Below are 22,720 nucleotides of genomic sequence, written 5' to 3' on the forward strand. Positions count from 1 at the left end.
CCACTTTGTGTGTGATTCTTTATCTTTTAACTCCACGCCTCTTGCCAAGACCCTCGCATTTACTTCTCTTACAACCCCATCTATAAATATATTAAACAACCACGGTGACATCACACATCCTTGTCTAAGGCCTACTTTTACTGGGAAAAAATTTCCCTCTTTCCTACATACTCTAACTTGAGCCTCACTATCCTCGTAAAAACTCTTCACTGCTTTCAGTAACCTACCTCCTACACCATACACTTGCAACATCTGCCACATTGCCCCCCTATCCACCCTGTCATACGCCTTTTCCAAATCCATAAATGCCACAAAGACCTCTTTAGCCTTATCTAAATACTGTTCACTTATATGTTTCACTGTAAACACCTGGTCCACACACCCCCTACCTTTCCTAAAGCCTCCTTGTTCATCTGCTATCCTATTCTCCGTCTTACTCTTAATTCTTTCAATTATAACTCTACCATACACTTTACCAGGTACACTCAACAGACTTATCCCCCTATAATTTTTGCACTCTCTTTTATCCCCTTTGCCTTTATACAAAGGAACTATGCATGCTCTCTGCCAATCACTAGGTACCTTACCCTCTTCCATACATTTATTAAATAATTGCACCAACCACTCCAAAACTATATCCCCACCTGCTTTTAACATTTCTATCTTTATCCCAACAATCCCGGCTGCCTTACCCCCTTTCATTTTACCTACTGCCTCACGAACTTCCCCCACACTCACAACTGGCTCTTCCTCACTCCTACAAGATGTTATTCCTCCTTGCCCTATACACGAAATCACAGCTTCCCTATCTTCATCAACATTTAACAATTCCTCAAAATATTCCCTCCATCTTCCCAATACCTCTAACTCTCCATTTAATAACTCTCCTCTCCTATTTTTAACTGACAAATCCATTTGTTCTCTAGGCTTTCTTAACTTGTTAATCTCACTCCAAAACTTTTTCTTATTTTCAACAAAATTTGTTGATAACATCTCACCCACTCTCTCATTTGCTCTCTTTTTACATTGCTTCACCACTCTCTTAACCTCTCTCTTTTTCTCCATATACTCTTCCCTCCTTGCATCACTTCTACTTTGTAAAAACTTCTCATATGCTAACTTTTTCTCCCTTACTACTCTCTTTACATCATCATTCCACCAATCGCTCCTCTTCCCTCCTGCACCCACTTTCCTGTAACCACAAACTTCTGCTGAACACTCTAACACTACATTTTTAAACCTACCCCATACCTCTTCGACCCCATTGCCTATGCTCTCATTAGCCCATCTATCCTCCAATAGCTGTTTATATCTTACCCTAACTGCCTCCTCTTTTAGTTTATAAACCTTCACCTCTCTCTTCCCTGATGCTTCTGTTCTCCTTGTATCCCATCTACCTTTTACTCTCAGTGTAGCTACAACTAGAAAGTGATCTGATATATCTGTGGCCCCTCTATAAACATGTACATCCTGAAGTCTACTCAACAGTCTTTTATCTACCAATACATAATCCAACAAACTACTGTCATTTCGCCCTACATCATATCGTGTATACTTATTTATCCTCTTTTTCTTAAAATATGTATTACCTATAACTAAACCCCTTTCTATACAAAGTTCAATCAAAGGGCTCCCATTATCATTTACACCTGGCACCCCAAACTTACCTACCACACCCTCTCTAAAAGTTTCTCCTACTTTAGCATTCAGGTCCCCTACCACAATTACTCTCTCACTTGGTTCAAAGGCTCTTATACATTCACTTAACATCTCCCAAAATCTCTCTCTCTCCTCTGCATTCCTCTCTTCTCCAGGTGCATACACGCTTATTATGACCCACTTCTCGCATCCAACCTTTACTTTAATCCACATAATTCTTGAATTTACACATTCATATTCTCTTTTCTCCTTCCATAACTGATCATTTAACATTACTGCTACCCCTTCCTTTGCTCTAACTCTCTCAGATACTCCAGATTTAATCCCATTTATTTCCCCCCACTGAAACTCTCCTACCCCCTTCAGCTTTGTTTCGCTTAGAGCCAGGACATCCAACTTCTTTTCATTCATAACATCAGCAATCATCTGTTTCTTGTCATCCGCACTACATCCACGCACATTTAAGCATCCCAGTTTTATAAAGTTTTTCTTCTTCTCTTTTTTAGTAAATGTATACAGGAGAAGGGGTAATGAGCTATTTACATGTTTAAATTTGGTTAGTCTTAACATAAAAAATTGTAAACAGCTTTCCACATCATCATTTCTCTGTATGAATCATTTGTGTACTCAGTCATGTTAGCGAATTGATTTTTGAGGTTTGATCATTCTGTCTGGTCTCTGGACAGTAACCATGGTGCTCAGGAGGAATGTGAATGATGATGAGACTGTTAAGAATACTTAGATGTGTGAGATTTTTAGATCAGGTTAAAAGTGGAGCGTGTGTAGAAACGAGGTAAACACGTGGTCTGAATGAGGCATCAGTTCATATAATTAGAAATAGTGAGGTGAAGATACGAGCTTGTGCAGTAAGTAATCCAGTAAATGGATTGATCAGAAAGCCAAGAAAAGTGCACCCCTTAATTTTATCATATTTGGTAAAAAGACATATGTGCAACTAATGTAACATTTTATTGTGGCATCATTTTTCTCTGTAGGACATTGTCAAGCTTGACAAAGCTCCTGGAAAGTGAGATATTGCCACAATAAAATGTCACATTAGTTGCACATGTATCATTTTACCTAACCAATTGTCAGTAATTCTACCAACATTATATTTTAATTTTATCACAATGAAGAAGAGAGCTTTAGAGTACAGGTCAGCCATCACTAATCTGGCATCATTGGGACCTGTAGTGTGCCGGATTAGTGAGTTTGCCAGATTACAGAGTGGTTATGTTAGAATACACTTAATTAACCTATCAATAGAGACTCTTTCTGCTACATCTTCCTCATTTTCATCACTGCTTTCTCCTCCACTAACTTGTTGCTGTGGATTTACATCCATCTGCACAATTTCTGAGTCAGGATAATGATGAAATTTGAGTCAGTATAATGATTTGAGTCAGTATAATGATGAAATTTGAAATTATGCTAGCTGAAATTAGTGCCGAATTACTGATGGAACCGGATAACTGACTGCCGGATTAGTGATGCCCGACCTGTACTATAAAAACAGTGTGTGATGAGGAAGGACAGCTTGAACAAGAGAGTTTAATACTGGTCAGGAGTATCCCTGCAAGACTCCATGGTTTTAGATATAAAAAACAAAAGCAGTTTGTTCATTGTGTGGAAATTTTACCTGTCAACATAGGCAACTGAGGTAGGATAAAATTGTTTCTTGTTACTTGTGAAGTATATTTTATACTAACAAGATTTTGTGTTAAATAAATACAGTGGACCCTCGGTTTACGATATTTTTTCACTCCAGAAGTATGTTCAGGTGCCAGTACTGACCGAATTTGTTCCCATAAGGAATATTGTGAAGTAGATTAGTCCATTTCAGACCCCCAAACATACACGTACAAACGCACTTACATAAATACACTTACATAATTGGTCGCATTGGGAGGTGATCGTTAAGTGGGGGTCCACTGTATTAGTCTCTGGCAGCATATTAGCCTTCTCTGTTTTCTCTAGATGGAGCACCATTTCAGTTATCTCTGGACAAAATACCATACCTATTTTCTCTGGATGGAGCACCATGCCTATTTTCTGTGGACAGAACCCCATACGTAATTTATCTGGCAGGAATCGGTGGTACACCTGAGGCCTTACTAAACCAGTTTTTTAGCAACTATCTTTATATTTAGGGTTTGGGTACATAACATTTTATTCTAGGTTAACTAGCAACATGTATAATGTAAGGTGTCAAAAAATTTAGCAGTTTTGATGATATAAGAAATATTAAAAAGTTTAGCATTTTTGGGAACCCTGGAATGTAACCCTATTTTTCATAGTGTATGTTATTCAGATCATTTTACATAATTTCAAAATTAGATGTTGCTTTCATAAAAGTAACTCAAGATTATTATTACAATCAAGGGGGAAGCGCTAAACCCGGAGGATTATACAGCGCCTGGGGGGGGGGATGTGGAAGGCATTCAGGCTTAATTTGGGGAACTGGAGCACAGATCCAATTCCCTAAATCAAGAGCCCCTCACCAACATCAAAGAACCTTCCTTGAGGGGAAGTAACTCAAGAGACCATTCAGACTTAATAAAGACCAATAAATTTAAACATGACCCTTTCACTGTCCAGACCCTCAAAATTAACATTGCTCTTGGTGTTTACTTTTTTCTAAAAAAATATAATTAATTTTTCTTCTAAAATCTGGAGATCTTTTTCGAGGGTAACGACATCAAAAGTATGAAATTTGGTGGAAAATTAATGGAATTACACAGGTGCAAAGTTAGCAGTGTTGGTGCAGTTTACTCAGCAGCGATTTCACCCACTTTGTCATATTTTAAGCCAATTTCATTGCTCCAATCAACTAAATTCTTAGCTATTTCATTAGTATGTCTTCCATTCTATTTATTAAGCAAAAGAAACTGCCTATTCATCTATTACAACGTCCCTTTAAAATGCACAGAAGGTGGTAATTTGGCCAATTTTCACAAAATTAAAAAAAATACCATTTTTAAACTAGAGTCCAAAATAAGCAAATGTATACATCCCTGGCACTTAAACAATATTTCCTCGGCTCATTAATCTTGTCTCCAGGTCTCTCCTGTATTACACTTGCCTTCCATTTGGAATTCTCAGAAATAAACGATTTACTCTATTTCTTGGTTAATAAAATATAACCAGGAATAAATGGTCATGGTTTATGGCACCCAAGTAATTTAATCAGATATGTATATTAAAATCCCATAAAACAGACTGGGTGGTATGGAAGGCCTTACCCGTCCTTGGGAAAATGGACAAAAATTTAATATTTCCTCTACTTTTAGCCCAATTTCAAGCCACGTCAGGTTCTGAAACTACCAAACTCATCTTTGTTTCAGTTGTATGTCTTCCATTTGATCAAATGATGCCAAGAAACAGCCAATAAAACAATAGATACCATCTTAGAAGACACCTCAAATTTGCTCTTTTAACCCTTAAACGGTCCAAACGTATATATTCGTTTGGACCATTTAAGGGTTAAACTATCCACAAGTTCAGAGTTTTGCTCATCCCATCATGTACTGCATGAGGCAGGATTTTTTTTTATACCATGCACACTCGTTGCACAGACCCATTCTCTCATATCTAGGCCAAAATTTACAGCTCACACCCTATGTGAGTGAGCTGAGCTCATAACATAGAACTATATAAAGGACCCTGACCTCACTGATTTATTTTAACCCTTTCAGTGGCATGATGGCCACTGAAAGGGTTAAAAATGCTAACATTTCTTCTGAAATTCAAGACTTATTCCATGTTTATCTGGAGTTTATCTGGAGAGAGTTCCGGGGGTCAACGCCCCCGCGGCCCGGTCTGTGACCAGGCCTCCTTAGGTCAGTGTCCCAGGATGCGACCCACACCAGTCGACTAACACCCAGGTACCCATTTTACTGATGGGGAACATAGACAACAGGTGGAAAGAAACACGTCCAATGTTTCTACTCTGGCTGGGAATCGAACCCAGGCCCTCACGGTGTGAAGCGAGAGCGTTAACCACCAGGCCACCAGAGCCCATGTACTTACAAAGATTTTTTTGCAGGTTCAAAAGTGAGGATCAGCAGTTATGGGTTGGCACTGGCACTGCTGCAGTGAAGGCAGTGTCCTGTGTGGAGGTGATCAAGCGACGCACTGCTAACCTTCACCAGATAACTCAACTAGTTTACAAGAGGTCAGTAGTCTCATTTCGTCTGGTATGTAGTCTAGCTTAGTGGGTCTTATGGCACTGACTCTGCACTTTCTAGAAAGGTATAGAATTAGGGGGGATATGCTTGAGGTGTATAAATGGAAAATAAGAATAAATAAAGGGGATGTAAATAATGTGTTAAAAATACCTAAGACAGGACTCGCAGCAGCAGTTTTAAGTCAGAAAAAAATTAGATTTAGAAAGTATGTAAGATAGCTTTGGTTTGTAATAAAGTTGTGGATGAGTGGAGCAAACTCCTGAGTAGGATCATTGAAGCTAAAACCTTGTGTAGCTTTAAAAATAGGTTAGATAAGTACACAAGTGTGACTAACATGCCGGGAGCAACTGTCTAGTAACCTCTTCACTTGTATACATTACTAAAGTTAAAAAAAAGAAACTTTTGTTTTTCTTTTTTGTTCACCCTACTTTGCTGGGATACAGCCAGTTTATTGAAAGACGTGTACATGAGTGGGTGTGGGTGGGTGAGAGTTGGACCTGCCTAGCTTGGGCCAGTAGGCCTGCTGCAGTCTTTCTTTAGATGGGATAAGATAAGATTTGTTTGGATTTTTTAACCCAGAGGGTTAGCCACCCAGGATAACCCTAGAAAGTCAGTGTGTCATCAAGGACTGTCTGCTTTATTTCCATTGTGGTCCTTCAATCTTCTCCCCCAGGATTCAACCCACACCAGTTGACTAACACCCAGGTACCTACTTACTGCTAGGTGAACAGGGACAACAGGTGTCAGGAAAAATGCCCAGCATTTCCACCCATGCCGAGGATCGAACCATGGACATCCATTGCGTGAGGTGAGAGCGTTACCTACCATGCCTGAGACTGAATCATTATTAAGGATGGTGAAATTAGTTGTAGAGAAGAACTTTATTAAGATATCTTGCATGTGGTTAGGCTTTATTAGTCACTGAATAGGAATATATAACAAGAAAATTTATACAAGTGTAATCAGGTGATTGGTCAGGTCAGTGAGGTCACTGTGTGAGGTAATTGTATGGCTGGCTCATTGAGGTCACTGTGTGTGGGGTGAATTGTGTGGTTGGGAGCACTGCAGGAGGCCTACCAGTCAGTTACCTTTTTATGTATGCTGAGACGTGCTACGTTTGGCTAAATTGGAAGCTCCTCCATTCTGTTGGACTGTATTTTGTATTGAGAGTAGCATGGCTTCCAGGCATGCGAGTCATAATTTGTTCATTTTATGACCAGCTGGACGTCCTTCCAAGACAGAATGTGGGCAGTCTGGTCCCTATGTGTCACACAATCATTGTTTATGCTGTAAGTTCTGCAAACATGCTGGTGTTCATTCATGAGCTGTAGACTATAAGAGGTCAAAGCTGTCAAATGCAATGATGTTTACACCATTGTTGTTATGGTTATGGTGATTATCTATATTGTCTTGTCACATCTGTGATGATAAAGGAGACACTCGTGCAACATTTGGGTATATTTATTCTATAAATGTTTCACCAGCCAGTGGAATTCTTTAGTCTATGCAGAAATTGGTGGAAGATAAGGAGGAGTTTGAGGTAATCAGTCTCTCAACCTAGAGTCTCCAAGCTGAGGGACTGATTACCTCAAACTCCTTATCTTCCACCATTCTTCTCTGTATTGGACTGAGGAAGCCACTGGCTGGTGAAACATTTCCAGAATAAAGTTACCTAAATATTACACAAGTGTCTCGTCTATCAACTTGTCAGGTTTTTAAACCACTTGTTCGAAACATCACACTTTGATAGTGATGGACGTGATGGTGGCATCACCTAGGTTTATCTTGGCGAGGGAGGGCGAGTCTGTGTTGTTCTCTGTTTTTGGTGGAGATTTTGTGTGCATGATCCTTCTTGCAATTTTGGATGATGTGTGCAGGAAATTTAAGTGCAAGAAAGATGTCTTTTGGAATGCTGCACTCTTCATCCTTGTGTTTAGTGCTGCAGATCCTGTAACCATGTAGAAATATGCTATTGAGTGCACCTCATCTAGTTCTTTGATGGTGGTGTGAGCAGTAGTGTTTCATGTCATTCCTCTGTATGCAGCCACTTCCCTATATAACATGAATTTTTGTAAATATAATTGAAGAAAGGTATCAAAAAGTGAACTGATCATCCTGGGAAGGCCTATCAGTGTGCTGTTTAATTTTCAGTATACTTTTTCCTAGCACATTTACAAAAAAAGAATTGCAGTTTATGGAGGAACTTACAAGAGAGCTGACAGTATATTGAATTTGAGGCCTCTGTCTTGTCCAATGAGAAGCAAATCAAGGAAAGGAATTATAAATTATATACAGTTATTGCAACACTTGTCAGCTGTTCTTGAGGGCTTTGAGGGTAAGTCTTTTGTGTCCGTCGAGAGTAAGCCTTATGTTCCTGTTGAGGGTAAGTCTTTTGTGTCCATCGAGAGTAAGCCTTATGTTCCTGTTGAGGGTAAGTCTTTTGTGTCCATCGAGAGTAAGCCTTATGTTCCTGTTGAGGGTAAGTCTTTTGTGTCCATCGAGAGTAAGCCTTATGTTCCTGTTGAGGGTAAGTCTTTTGTGTCCATCGAGAGTAAGCCTTATGTTCCTGTTGAGGGTAAGTCTTTTGTGTCCATCGAGAGTAAGCCTTATGTTCCTGTTGAGGGTAAGTCTTTTGTGTCCGTCGAGAGTAAGCCTTATGTTCCTGTTGAGGGTAAGTCTTTTGTGTCCATCGAGAGTAAGCCTTATGTTCCTGTTGAGGGTAAGTCTTTTGTGTCCGTCGAGAGTAAGCCTTATGTTCCTGTTGAGGGTAAGTCTTTTGTGTCCATCGAGAGTAAGCCTTATGTTCCTGTTGAGGGTAAGTCTTTTGTGTCCGTCGAGAGTAAGCCTTATGTTCCTGTTGAGGGTAAGTCTTTTGTGTCCGTCGAGAGTAAGCCTTATGTTCCTGTTGAGGGTAAGTCTTTTGTGTCCGTCGAGAGTAAGCCTTATGTTCCTGTTGAGGGTAAGTCTTTTGTGTCCATCGAGAGTAAGGCTTATGTTCCTGTTGAGGGTAAGTCTTTTGTGTCCGTCGAGAGTAAGCCTTATGTTCCTGTTGAGGGTAAGTCTTTTTTGTCCATCGAAGGCAAGTCTTTTGTACTGACAGGCAGAGTGTCTCCCACATAGCAAGCCATATCAGTGTAATGATTCAGTGGCTTGGTTGGTGGCGACTGGTGACGATGGCGGTCACATCTAGACTAGCTACTTACTGCTAGGTGAACAGTAACAGCAGGTGTAAGGTAACTAATGCCATGGTACCTACATGCATTTTTATTACATGTGTTTATTAGTATTTTATTACTTGTGGTTTATTTTGAGTTTTTCTTACAGGGTTGAGGAGTATTGGGAGCCCAAATGGGATGGCTTAGACCGCTTGAAAGTTACACGAGAAGTACCCACCATAGTTATCTTGCTGTCTAAAACGCCACTTGATTCCTCACTTCCTGGGTAAGACAAGATAGTGATCTCATAATTGTCTTGCTGTTTAAAACACCACTTAATTCCTCCCTTCCTGGGTAAGACAAGATAGTGATCTCAGAGTTATCTTGCTGTCTAAAATATTTCTACATTATTTAAACATGTGCTCTTGTTTGACTGTCTACAGGCCAAATTTAAGTTATAGACAGTCAGACACGTACAGTACTCACGTTACAGTATTTCGGTAATACAGTGCTTTTCAGTTATACTCATATGTATTATTTTCATCATTGTGCGGTGAGGTGGCCATCAGCCGACCCTCACTCAGTCTGTTCATAACAGTTGTGCACTGTGTCCCTTAGTGTCATATTCTGGCAATTTCCAAAGGTTTTACTCGTGCTATTGTTATTGTTGTTTTTATTAACACATCGGCCGATTACCACCAAGGCAGGGTGGCCCGAAAAAGAAAAACTTTCATCATTCACTCCATCACTGTCTTGCCAGAGGGGTGCTTTACACTACAGTTATAAAGCTGCAACATTAATGCCCCTCCTTCAGAGTGTAGACACTGTGCTTCCCATCTCCAGGACTCAAGTCCTGCCTGCCGGTTTCCCTGAATCCTTTCATAAATGTTACTTTGCTCACACTTCAACAGCACGTCAAGTATTAAAAACCATTTGTCTCCATTCACTCCTATCAAATATGCTCATGCATGCTTGCTGGCAGTCCAAGCCCCTCGCACACAAAACCTCCTTTACCCCCTCCCTCCAACCCTTCCTAGGCCGACCCCTACCCCACCTTCCCTCCACTACAGATTTATACACTCGAAGTCATTCTGTTTTGTTCCATTCTCTATACATGTCCGAACCACCTCAACAACCCCTCCTCAGCCCTCTGGATGATAGTTTTGGTAATCCCACACCTTCTCCTAATTTCCAAACTATGAATTCTCTGCATTATATTCACACCACACATTGCCCTCAGACATGACATCTCCACTACCTCCAGCCTTCTCCTCGTTGCAACATTCATCACCCATGCTTCACACCCATACAAGAGTGTTGGTACAACTATACTCTCATACATTCCCCTTTTTGCTTCCACGGACAAAGTTCTTTGTCTCCACAGACTCCTAAGTGTACCACTCACCCTTTTCCCCTCATCAGTTCTGTGATTCACCTCATCCTTCATAGACCCATCTGCTGACATGTCCACTCCTAAATATCTGAATACATTCACCTCCTCCATACTCTCTCCCTCCAATCTGATATCCAGTCTTTCATCACCTAATCTTTTTGTTATCCTCATAACCTTACTCTTTCCTATATTCACTTTTAATTTTCTTCTTTTACATACCCTACCGAATTCATCCACCAACCTCTGCAACTTCTCTTCAGAATCTCCCAAAAGCACAGTGTCATCAGCAAAAGCAACTGTGACATCTCCCACTTTGTGTTTGATTCTTTATCTTTTAACTCCACACCTCTTGCTAAGACCCTAGCATTCACTTCTCTTACAACCCCATCTATAAATATATTGAACAACCACGGTGACATCACACATCCTTGTCTAAGGCCTACTTTTACTGGGAAATAATCTCCCTCTCTCCTACATACTCTAACCTGAACCTCACTATCCTCGTAAAAACTCTTCACTGCTTTCTTTAACCTACCTCCTATACTATACACCTGCAACATCTGCCACATTGCCCCCCTATCCACCCTATCATATGCCTTTTCTAAATCCATGAATGCTACAAAAACCTCTTTACCGTTATCTAAATATTGTTCACCTATATGTTTCATTGTAAACACTTGGTCCACACACCCCCTACCTTTCCTAAAGCCTCCTTGTTCATCTGTTATCCTACTCTCTGTCTTACTCTTAATTCTTTCAATAATAACTCTACCATACACTTTACCAGGTATACTCGACAGACTTCTTTCTTTCAACACACCAGCCGTATCCCACCGAGGCGGGGTGGCCCACAAGGAAAAACGAAAGCTTCTCCTTTTACATTTAGTAATATATACAGGAGAAGGGGTTACTAGCCCCTTGCTCCTGGCGTTTTAGCTGCCTCTTACAACACGCATGGCTTACGGAGGAAGAATTCTGTTCCGCTTCCCCATGGAGATAAGAGGAAATGAACAAGAACTAGAAAGAAAACAGGAGAAAACCCAGAGGGGTGTATATATATACAGTGGACCCCCGCATAACGATCACCTCCGAATGCGACCAATTATGTAAGTGTATTTATGTAAGTGCGTTTGTACGTGTATGTTTGGGGGTCTGAAATGGACTAATCTACTTCACAATATTCCTTATGGGAACAAATTCGGTCAGTACTGGCACCTGAACATACTTCTGGAGTGAAAAAATATCGTTAACCGGGGGTCCACTGTATATATATGCTTGTACGTGTATGTGTAGTGTGACCTAAGTGTGAGTAGAAGTAGCAAGACATGCCTGAAACCTTGCATGTTTATGAGACAGAAAAATGGACACCAGCAATCCTACCATCATGTAAAACAATTATAGGCTTTCGTTTTACACTCACTTGGCAGGATGGTAGTACCTCCCTGGGCGGTTGCTGTCTACCAACCTATGCCTAGAACTAGACAGACTTATTCCCCTATAATTTTTGCACTCTCTTTTATCCCCTTTGCCTTTATACAAAGGAATTATGCATGCTCTCTGCCAATCCCTAGGTACCTTACCCCTTTCCATACATTTATTAAATAATAGCACCAACCACTCCAAAACTATATCCCCTCCTGCTTTAACATTTCTATCTTTATGCCATCAATCCCAGCTGCCTTACCCCCTTTCATTCTACCCACTGCCTCACAAACTTCCCCCACGCTCACAACTGGCTCTTCCTCACTCCTACACAAGATGTTATTCCTCCTTGCCCTATACACGAAATCACAGCTTCCCTATCTTCATCAACATTTAACAGTTCCTCAAAATATTCCCTCCATCTTCCTGATACCTCTAACTCTTCATTTAATAACTCTCCTCTCTTATTTTTAACTGTCATCTCCATTTGTTCCCTAGGCTTCCTCAACTTACTAATCTCACTCCAAAACTTTTTCTTATTTTCAACAAAATTTGTTGATAACATCTCACCCACTCTCTCATTTGCTTTCTTTTTACATTGCTTCACCACTCTCTTAACCTCTCATTTTCTCCCCATATACTCTTCCTTCCTTGTATCACTTCTACTTTGTAAAAACTTCTCATATGCTAACTTTTTCTCCCTTACTACTCTCTTTACATCATCATTCCACCAATCGCTCTTCTTCCCTCCCGCACCCACTTTCCTGTAACCACAAACTTCTGCTGAACACTCTAACACTACATTCTTAAACCTACCCCATACATCTTCGACCCCATTGCCTATACTCTCACTAGCCCATCTATCCTCCAATAAGTGTTTATATCTTATCCTGAATATATCATTGCTTAGTTAATTTTAAGGCTGCCCATAATGCTCTGCATACAAGGGGCTTTTAGCATGTTACACTTAACCACTGTATTTCTTTGTACTTCTATGTATCATGTCCAAATTAATAATAAATAAATACCCGAACTGCCTCCTCTTTTAGTTTATACACCTTCACCTCTCTCTTACTTGCTGCTTCTATTCTCCTTGTATCCCATCTACCTTTTACTCTCAGTGTAGCTACAACTAGAAAGTGATCTGATATATCTGTGGCCCCTCTATAAACATGTACATCCTGAAGTCTACTCAACAGTCTTTTATCTACCAATACATAGACCAACAAACTACTGTCATTACGTCTTACATCATATCTTGTTTACTTATTTATCCTCTTTTTCTTAAAATATGTATTACTTATTACTAAACCCCTTTCTATACAAAGTTCAATCAAAGGGCTCCCATTATCATTTACACCTGACACCCCAAACTTACCTACCACACCTTATTGTTGTTATTGTAATTATTAATTACAGTACAATGGCCCCTAAGGGTAATGCTAGTGAAAAAGAGAGAGTTGCAAACATCTTTAAAAATTAAAAGCTAGAAATGATCCAGTTTAGTAAGAAAGGCATGTTGAACACTGAGATAGATATTAAATCAAACTAGCTCCACTATACCCTTCAGTCTTCCTTTGTCAGTCACTTATAAAATGTCCATTTGTCAGTCACCACGAGCTCAATATGAAAATGTTTCAACTTTAGCTGAACTTGAAATATTTTAACTTTTCTATCATTTTTTTAGTTCTAGTGCTATTGTGTATTTAATAAATGATAGTGTAAACATGTTATTATGCATTTATATGCACTAACAAGTGAAAAAAGATAAAAGGCTGTGATTTGATTTTTGGTGGAGGTCTGAAACCTAACCTGCTGTATTAGTGAGGTTTTTTATTTTTATTATCACACTGGCCGATTCCCACCAAGGCAGAGTGGCCCAAAAAAGAAAAACTTTCACCATCATTCACTCCATCACTGTCTTGCCAGAAGGGTGCTTTACACTACAGTTTTTAAACTGCAACATTAACACCCCTCCTTCAGAGTGCCGGTTTCCCTGAACCCCTTCATAAATGTTACTTTGCTCACACTCCAACAGCACGTCAAGTATTAAAAACCATTTGTCTCCATTCACTCCTATCAAACACGCTCACGCATGCCTGCTGGAAGTCCAAGCCCCTCGCAAACAAAACCTCCTTTACCCCCTCCCTCCAACCTTTCCTAGGCTGACCCCTACCCCGCCTTCCTTCCACTACAGACTGATACACTCTTGAAGTCATTCTGTTTCGCTCCATTCTCTCTACATGTCCGAACCACCTCAACAACCCTTCCTCAGCCCTCTGGACAACAGTTTTGGTAATCCCGCACCTCCTCCTAACTTCCAAACTACGAATTCTCTGCATTATATTCACACCACACATTGCCCTCAGACATGACATCTCCACTGCCTCCAGCCTTCTCCTCGCTGCAACATTCATCACCCATGCTTCACACCCATATAAGAGCGTTGGTAAAACTATACTCTCATACATTCCCCTCTTTGCCTCCAAGGACAAAGTTCTTTGTCTCCACAGACTCCTAAGTGCACCACTCACTCTTTTCCCCTCATCAATTCTATGATTCACCTCATCATTCATAGACCCATCCGCTGTGATTTTATACATAGTGATATGTTGCAATTTCTTAAGTGGTGACCATAGACTCCAGTGTCGGGTCATCATGTGACCAAGACCCTCATCAGGAAACACTTGTGTTTGCTTTCAAATATCAACATTGAGGTGTTTTCTAGGATGGTTTTTATGGTTTTATTGGCTGTTTCTTGGTATTATTTGATAGAATAGAAGACATGCTACTGAAATAAAGATGATTTGGTGGTATCAGGAGCCTGATACCATGCTCAAAGTTTCCACTCAATACAGTGGAACTTTGGAACTTGAACGTAATTCATTCCTTAAGGCTGTTCGAGTGTTGATCTGTTTGAGTATTGAACGAATTTTTCCCAACCAATTTTCCTTTTGGTTGGCTGTTATCACTAATCTTAATCCCCAGGGCAACTTATTTTTACAGATAATAAAAAAAACAAAAAATGTGAAGTAGCACAAAATAGTTTATGGCAAAGTTCCAGCAGGTCTTGTTTGTTTGGTTGAGTGCCGAGCAAACAGTCGATTACTGAGCGGTTGTTTTACTAAAAAGATTGTTCTAATACTGAATTGTTCGAGTAGGGAGCTGTTCGAATACTGAGGATCCACTGTATTTCCACTACTTTGAGCCTGAAATCAGGGTCAAAGTAATGGAAATATTTGTTTTTTTATTTTCCAGAGGAGTGGTAAGGCCCTCTGGCTCCCTCAGTTGTTTTATAGGAGGAGACCAAACAGAGTTGAATAACTATAGGCCAATATCCAATTTACACCCTCTCTCAAAAATCTTCGAAAAATTAATTCATAAACGAATCTACTCCTACCTCATCTCCCAAAACATTCTCAACCCCTGCCAATTTGGATTCAGGCCTAATAAAAATACTAATGATGCTATTATACACATGCTAGAACATACATACACTGCAATAGAGAAAAAAGAAGTCCCACTGGGGATCTTCATTGACTTACGTAAAGCTTTTGATACAGTTGACCATGACTTGCTCCACGTAAAATTGTCACACTATGGTATAAGAGGGCACTCCCTCAACTACCTCAAGTCATACCTCAGCAACAGAAGCCAATATGTGTATGCAAATGGGGCAAGCTCTTCCGCTCAACCAATTACAGTTGGTGTCCCACAGGGAAGTGTCCTTGGCCCTCTTCTCTTTCTCCTATTCATAAATGACCTACCAAATGCTTCGCAATTACTCAAACCCACACTTTTTGCAGATGACACTACATACGTCTTCTCTCACCCGAGCCCAGTCACGCTAGCCAATACTGTAAACACCGAATTACAGAAAATATCAACCTGGATGAGGACTAACAAACTTACACTAAACATTGACAAAACCTACTTCATTCAGTTTGGTAACGGAGCTACAGATGTCCCTCTTAACATAATGATAAACGGATCACCTATCACAAAGCTAACAGAGGGAAAATTCTTAGGAATCCACCTTGATAATAGACTCAAATTTCATACACATGTACAACAAATTTCTAAGAAAATTTCCAAGACTGTAGGCATACTATCGAAGATACGGTACTATGTTCCACAGTCAGCCCTCCTGGCCCTTTATCACTCTCTTATTTACCCCTATCTCACCTGTGGAATTTGTGCATGGGGCTCAACAACAATTAGCCATCTCAGACCACTAATTACCCAACAAAAGGCTGCAGTTAGAATGATAACAAATTCTCACTACAGGCAGCACACTCCACCAATATTCAAAACACTCAACCTACTCACCATACAAAACATCCATACTTATTACTGCACCTATTACATACATAGAACACTTAACTCTGATATTAACCCTCCCCTCAAACATCTCCTTGCCAACCTCAACAGAACACATGACCATAACACAAGGCACAGATCACTCTTTGATGTTCCTCGTGTCCATCTCACGCTATGCAAAAACTCAATGCACATAAAAGGCCCTAAAATCTGGAATTCATTACCTGTAAATATAAAAGAAACACTACCTGTTTATAAATTCAAGTCTCTTCTCAAAGATCACTTACTCACTCAAAACCAAATAAATACTGAATAATTGAACCTTATAAATTGTATATCCTATATGTTACTCACAATTATATCACACAAATGTTAAACCTAGGACCCAATCTAACTTTGTTATTTTTTTAAATACACTACCTAACAGAATACTCCATTCGACTGAATGTACAACAATGCATGCAACCATATGACCTGTCTTTGTAATACTCACTTGTGCTTTATAGTTATCTGTTTACAATAATGTTTTATCACTGATTTCATCATTGCTTAGTTAATCTTAAGTTAATTTTAAGCCAGCCCGTAATGCTATGCATATAAGTGGCTTTGGCATGCTGCTCTTACCTGTATTTTTTGTACCTCTGTATGTATGCTTAAATTACTAAATAAATAAATAAATAAATAAATAAATAAATTCAATTATTGGGATGACCTAAATCATGACCAATCATTCCTCGTTATATTTTATCATACGAGAAATAAGGCAAAATTTTAATTTTGTATGTAATGATGTATTGAAAATGGAAGGCAAGTGTAATATAGGAGAGGCCTGATGGAGGTGACTAATGAAGAGAGGAAATGTTGCTGTACTGTCTGGAGTGTCTATATTATTATGGACTCTTTTTCAACTGGATATTTTTTAATTTTGTGTAAAACTGGTCAAATTACTGGCTTTTGTGCACTTTATAGGGTAGTTGTGAGAATTGAATTGGTATTTTTAATGTGCTCAGTCAATAGAAAAGATGGCATACTCAAAAAAGCTGAGAATTTGGTCAAAAGGAATAATATATGTAATTGGCTTAAAATAGGACTCAATGTAGGTGAAATCTCAGGTGTGAAATTGTGCCTAGACTGCTAACTTTGCTCCTGCTTAATTCTGTAATTTTTCCATCAAATTTTGTACTTGTGGCATCATTACTTTCAGAAAAAGATTCTCTACCATTTCTAAAGAAATTATTTTTTTTTAAATCCTGACACTGTTAGCACTTATAATTTCAGGGTCTGGACAGTGAAAGAGTTAAGAAAAATATTAAAATGAAGGAACATGAATATGATGAGACTTATAGCATGACTTTATTAAACAGCTATCAGCATAATACTACGTAAATAGCTATCAGCATGAGCAAACACTATGACATATTTATTAGAAAACGTTTCGGTCCTGGGACGTTGATCAAGGTCCCAGGACCGAAACGTTTTCTAATAAATATGTCATATTGTTTGCTTATGTGTCTTTCTAAACCAACTTGTCGGTATTTATTACCAAGGTTTATACCAGCTATCAACATCACTTATTAAACTGTCAGAATGACTCATTAAACAGCTGTCAGCATGACTACAACAGTAGTCTTGCTGACAGTTCCTTTGGAATGGTTGACAGATATTGAACCTTTTTAATCTTAAGGCAGAGAGTTCCAGATATTGGGGCCTTTTATGCAGTTTTTACTTGGGTTGGGTTGAACATGGGGATGTCGAAGATATAGTAGTATTTGGTTCTGATGTTATGACTGACTCACAAAATCATAATATGATTGTAAACTAATCGCATAAAAGGTGGGGATTCGAACCCGTGGCAAGTGAGTCTTAAAACTCGCGGGCCAGTGTGCTAACACCTGGTCCATGGCGACCCAATAAGATTCATCCAACTAGGTATATTTCTATAAACCATAGGGATGTTAGCATGAGCCACCACCCATGACCACAGATGCAGGTTTTCACAGACGAATCCCACACCAGCGTAGCTATGGCATGCTCTATCTCAAGTCCCCTTGAAGCTGCCATCATGGTGGTTTTGAAGACTTGCCAGCCATGGGTTCAAGTCCCTCTTGTTGTGTTGTGCCTCTGGGTTGTGTTGCAGCTCCCAGGAAGTCCCAGAGCAGAAGTCATATTGGAATTAATTGTTGTGTATATATGTGCACAGTGCTATGAGTGAATTTTTTGTATATTGAATGTAAGTTTAAACTTTTGAAGACTGGCAGTGTGTGTTGTCTTACACTTGAAGACTGGCAGTGTGTGTTGTCTTACACTTGAAGACTGGCAGTGTGTGTTGTCTTACACTTGAAGACTGGCAGTGTGTGTGTTGTCTTACACTTGAAGACTGGCAGTGTGTGTGTTGTCTTACACTTGAAGACTGGCAGTGTGTGTTGTCTTACACTTGAAGACTGGCAGTGTGTGTTGTCTTACACTTGAAGACTGGCAGTGTGTGTTGTCTTACACTTGCAAACTGGCAGTGTGTGTGTTGTCTTACACTTGAAGACTGGCAGTGTGTGTTGTCTTACACTTGAAGACTGGCAGTGTGTGTGTTGTCTTACACTTGAAGACTGGCAGTGTGTGTTGTCTTACACTTGAAGACTGGCAGTGTGTGTTGTCTTACACTTGAAAACTGGCAGTGTGTGTTGTCTAACACTTGAAGACTGGCAGTGTGTGTTGTCTTACACTTGAAGACTGGCAGTGTGTGTGTTGTCTTACACTTGAAGACTGGCAGTGTGTGTTGTCTTACACTTGAAGACTGGCAGTGTGTGTTGTCTTACACTTGAAGACTGGCAGTGTGTGTGTTGTCTTACACTTGAAGACTGGCAGTGTGTGTTGTCTTACACATGAAGACTGGCAGTGTGTGTGTTGTCTTACACTTGAAGACTGGCAGTGTGTGTTGTCTTACACATGAAGACTGGCAGTGTGTGTGTTGTCTTACACTTGAAGACTGGCAGTGTGTGTTGTCTTACACTTGAAGACTGGCAGTGTGTGTGTTGTCTTACACTTGAAGACTGGCAGTGTGTGTTGTCTTACACATGAAGACTGGCAGTGTGTGTGTTGTCTTACACTTGCAAACTGGCAGTGTGTGTGTTGTCTTACACTTGAAGACTGGCAGTGTGTGTGTTGTCTTACACTTGAAGACTGGCAGTGTGTGTTGTCTTACACATGAAGACTGGCAGTGTGTGTGTTGTCTTACACTTGCAAACTGGCAGTGTGTGTGTTGTCTTACACTTGAAGACTGGCAGTGTGTGTGTTGTCTTACACTTGAAGACTGGCAGTGTGTGTTGTCTTACACTTGAAGACTGGCAGTGTGTGTTGTCTTACACATGAAGACTGGCAGTGTGTGTGTTGTCTTACACTTGAAGACTGGCAGTGTGTGTTGTCTTACACTTGAAGACTGGCAGTGTGTGTTGTCTTACACTTGAAGACTGGCAGTGTGTGTGTTGTCTTACACTTGAAGACTGGCAGTGTGTGTGTTGTCTTACACTTGAAGACTGGCAGTGTGTGTTGTCTTACACTTGAAGACTGGCAGTGTGTGTTGTCTTACACATGAAGACTGGCAGTGTGTGTGTTGTCTTACACTTGAAGACTGGCAGTGTGTGTGTTGTCTTACACTTGAAGACTGGCAGTGTGTGTTGTCTTACACTTGAAGACTGGCAGTGTGTGTGTTGTCTTACACTTGAAGACTGGCAGTGTGTGTGTTGTCTTACACTTGAAGACTGGCAGTGTGTGTTGTCTTACACATGAAGACTGGCAGTGTGTGTTGTCTTACACTTGCAAACTGGCAGTGTGTGTGTTGTCTTACACTTGAAGACTGGCAGTGTGTGTTGTCTTACACTTGAAGACTGGCAGTGTGTGTTGTCTTACACTTGAAGACTGGCAGTGTGTGTTGTCTTACACTTGCAAACTGGCAGTGTGTGTGTTGTCTTACACTTGAAGGCTGGCAGTGTGTGTGTTGTCTTACACTTGAAGACTGGCAGTGTGTGTTGTCTTACACTTGAAGACTGGCAGTGTGTGTTGTCTTACACATGAAGACTGGCAGTGTGTGTGTTGTCTTACACTTGCAAACTGGCAGTGTGTGTGTTGTCTTACACTTGAAGACTGGCAGTGTGTGTGTTGTCTTACACTTGAAGACTGGCAGTGTGTGTTGTCTTACACTTGAAGACTGGCAGTGTGTGTTGTCTTACACTTGAAGACTGGCAGTGTGTTGTCTTACACTTGAAGACTGGCAGTGTGTGTTGTCTTACACTTGAAGACTGGCAGTGTGTGTTGTCTTACACTTGAAGACTGGCAGTGTGTGTTGTCTTACACTTGAAGACTGGCAGTGTGTTGTCTTACACTTGAAGACTGGCAGTGTGTGTTGTCTTACACTTGAAGACTGGCAGTGTGTGTTGTCTTACACTTGAAGACTGGCAGTGTGTGTGTTGTCTTACACTTGAAGACTGGCAGTGTGTGTTGTCTTACACTTGAAGACTGGCAGTGTGTGTTGTCTTACACTTGAAGACTGGCAGTGTGTGTTGTCTTACACTTGAAGACTGGCAGTGTGTGTTGTCTTACACTTGCAAACTGGCAGTGTGTGTGTTGTCTTACACTTGAAGACTGGCAGTGTGTGTTGTCTTACACTTGAAGACTGGCAGTGTGTGTTGTCTTACACTTGAAGACTGGCAGTGTGTGTTGTCTTACACTTGAAGACTGGCAGTGTGTGTTGTCTTACACTTGAAGACTGGCAGTGTGTGTTGTCTTACACTTGCAAACTGGCAGTGTGTGTGTTGTCTTACACTTGAAGACTGGCAGTGTGTGTTGTCTTACACTTGAAGACTGGCAGTGTGTGTTGTCTTACACTTGCTTGAGTCATCCTTAATGCAATAGTTTTTTGTTTTTTATGTGCATATTCTGTTAAATGATAAAAGAGATGAGCGTTACTTAAAAACTGTTATGCTTGCAGGTATCAAGCTCCTGGTACCTTGACAGGCGACTTCTGCAGAGTTGACGCCCAGCAGCGACGGCGATACAAGCCACCGAGAGGTCGACACGTTGAGGGAGTTGTTCACTCGGGTCAGTACAAGAACCGGAACATTACGAGTCAGTTGAATGAAGGAGGAGAACGGCAAGAAGAAGGTCCAAGAGGAACACCAAAAGTACAGGAAAGAGGGAGAGGAGGAGGAGAAGGACACAAAAACACAAAAGGAGTCCAGACAGTGGTGTAGTGGTGTAATCATAGGGGAAATTTACCATGGCATCCAGAGCAACCCATGTAATTGAAACCACTACAAGTTGTGAAGACAGTGATAGCAGTAATGAAGGAAAATAATAATGATAGTAGAAGAAAGATTCCATGGTGGTTGCTGCAACACTGTGTACCATGCAAAATACTAACATATTTATTAAGCATAAATATATAATTGGGATGACACTGAATAATGTAGTGGAAATGAAGAACATTTTGATCAAAACATAACATAATAGAATATGATAGAACATTACATATACATATGCACAGACATTAAAGGTATACATAATATAAAAGTATTTCTAATGAGTATAAAAAGAAATATACATACATGAGAAGTGATTAAAAAATTACATTATGGTACACAACAGTATGAAATATGAATTGACTTAAATTCTAATAAATTATGTTCCCTGGTACATTTTTTTTACATTAATTGATATTAATTACATTAATAATTCAAAGAATTCCAGTTCATTGGCCGTGGTTCCAAGGGGACAAGTAGGTAGAATTCCACTTTGAGAGTCATCAAAGTGGTGAGGCTTGGGAACAAAATTGGGATTTTGCTGCCAATCCCACATACGGTTTGCTGGTGGATACTGGACATTTATTGTAAGCTAAAAGCTAGATGTCACCATATTGCAGAATGAACATAAATGCACTGGAAAATGTACAAAGGATGATCACAAAGTTGATCCCATATATCAGAAATTTTCCCTATGAGGATAGACTGAGGCCCTGAATATGCACTCACTAGAAAAGCGTAGAATTAGTGGGGATATGATAGAGGTGTATAAATGGAAAACAGGAATAAATAAAGGGAATGTAAATAACATGCTAAAAGTATCTAGCCAAGACAGGTCTTGCAGCAATGGTTTCAAGTTGGAAAAATTTAGATTCAGGAAAGATATAGGAAAGCACTGGTTTGGTAATAGAGTTGTGGATGAGCGGAACAAACTGTCGAGTAAAAGCATTGAAGCTAAAACATGTAGTTTTAAAAATAGGTTAGATAAATACATGAGTGGGTGTGGGTGAGTGTGAGTTGGACCTGACTAGCTTGTGCTAATAGGTCTGATGCTGTGCTCCTTCCTTTTTAAGTGGATGTGACCTGGACTTGATTAGCTTGGGTTAGTGGCTTAGGCCAGTAGTTGACTTGGACCTGCCTTGCATGGGCCAGTAGGCCTGCTGAAGTGTTCTTTTTTTCTTATGTTCTTATTATTTTAATTAGAAAAGTTCAGTAGAGTATATTGAAGCATCAGTACTTCAATATACTCTGTGTATTGAAATAATTTACATATTAACCCTTTCAGGGTCCGTCCCG

General features: G+C 40.0%; 1 protein-coding gene across 1 annotated transcript in view; it reads left to right on the top strand.

Moving 5' to 3' along the window:
• The window catches only part of Rpp25 (ribonuclease P protein subunit Rpp25), a 33,448-nt gene extending 11,630 nt beyond the window's left edge, over positions 1-21,818 (top strand). The window contains exons 3-5 of the mRNA XM_070093810.1: positions 5,705-5,833; positions 9,171-9,287; positions 21,115-21,818. Coding sequence (XP_069949911.1) covers positions 5,705-5,833; positions 9,171-9,287; positions 21,115-21,376 — 508 coding nt within the window. The 3' untranslated portion in view covers positions 21,377-21,818. The remainder of the gene's footprint in view (positions 1-5,704; positions 5,834-9,170; positions 9,288-21,114) is intronic.
• Positions 21,819-22,720: the final 902 nt, after the last annotated feature.

Source organism: Cherax quadricarinatus, chromosome 43, assembly GCF_038502225.1.
Source record: "Cherax quadricarinatus isolate ZL_2023a chromosome 43, ASM3850222v1, whole genome shotgun sequence".
NCBI lineage: Eukaryota > Metazoa > Arthropoda > Malacostraca > Decapoda > Parastacidae > Cherax > Cherax quadricarinatus.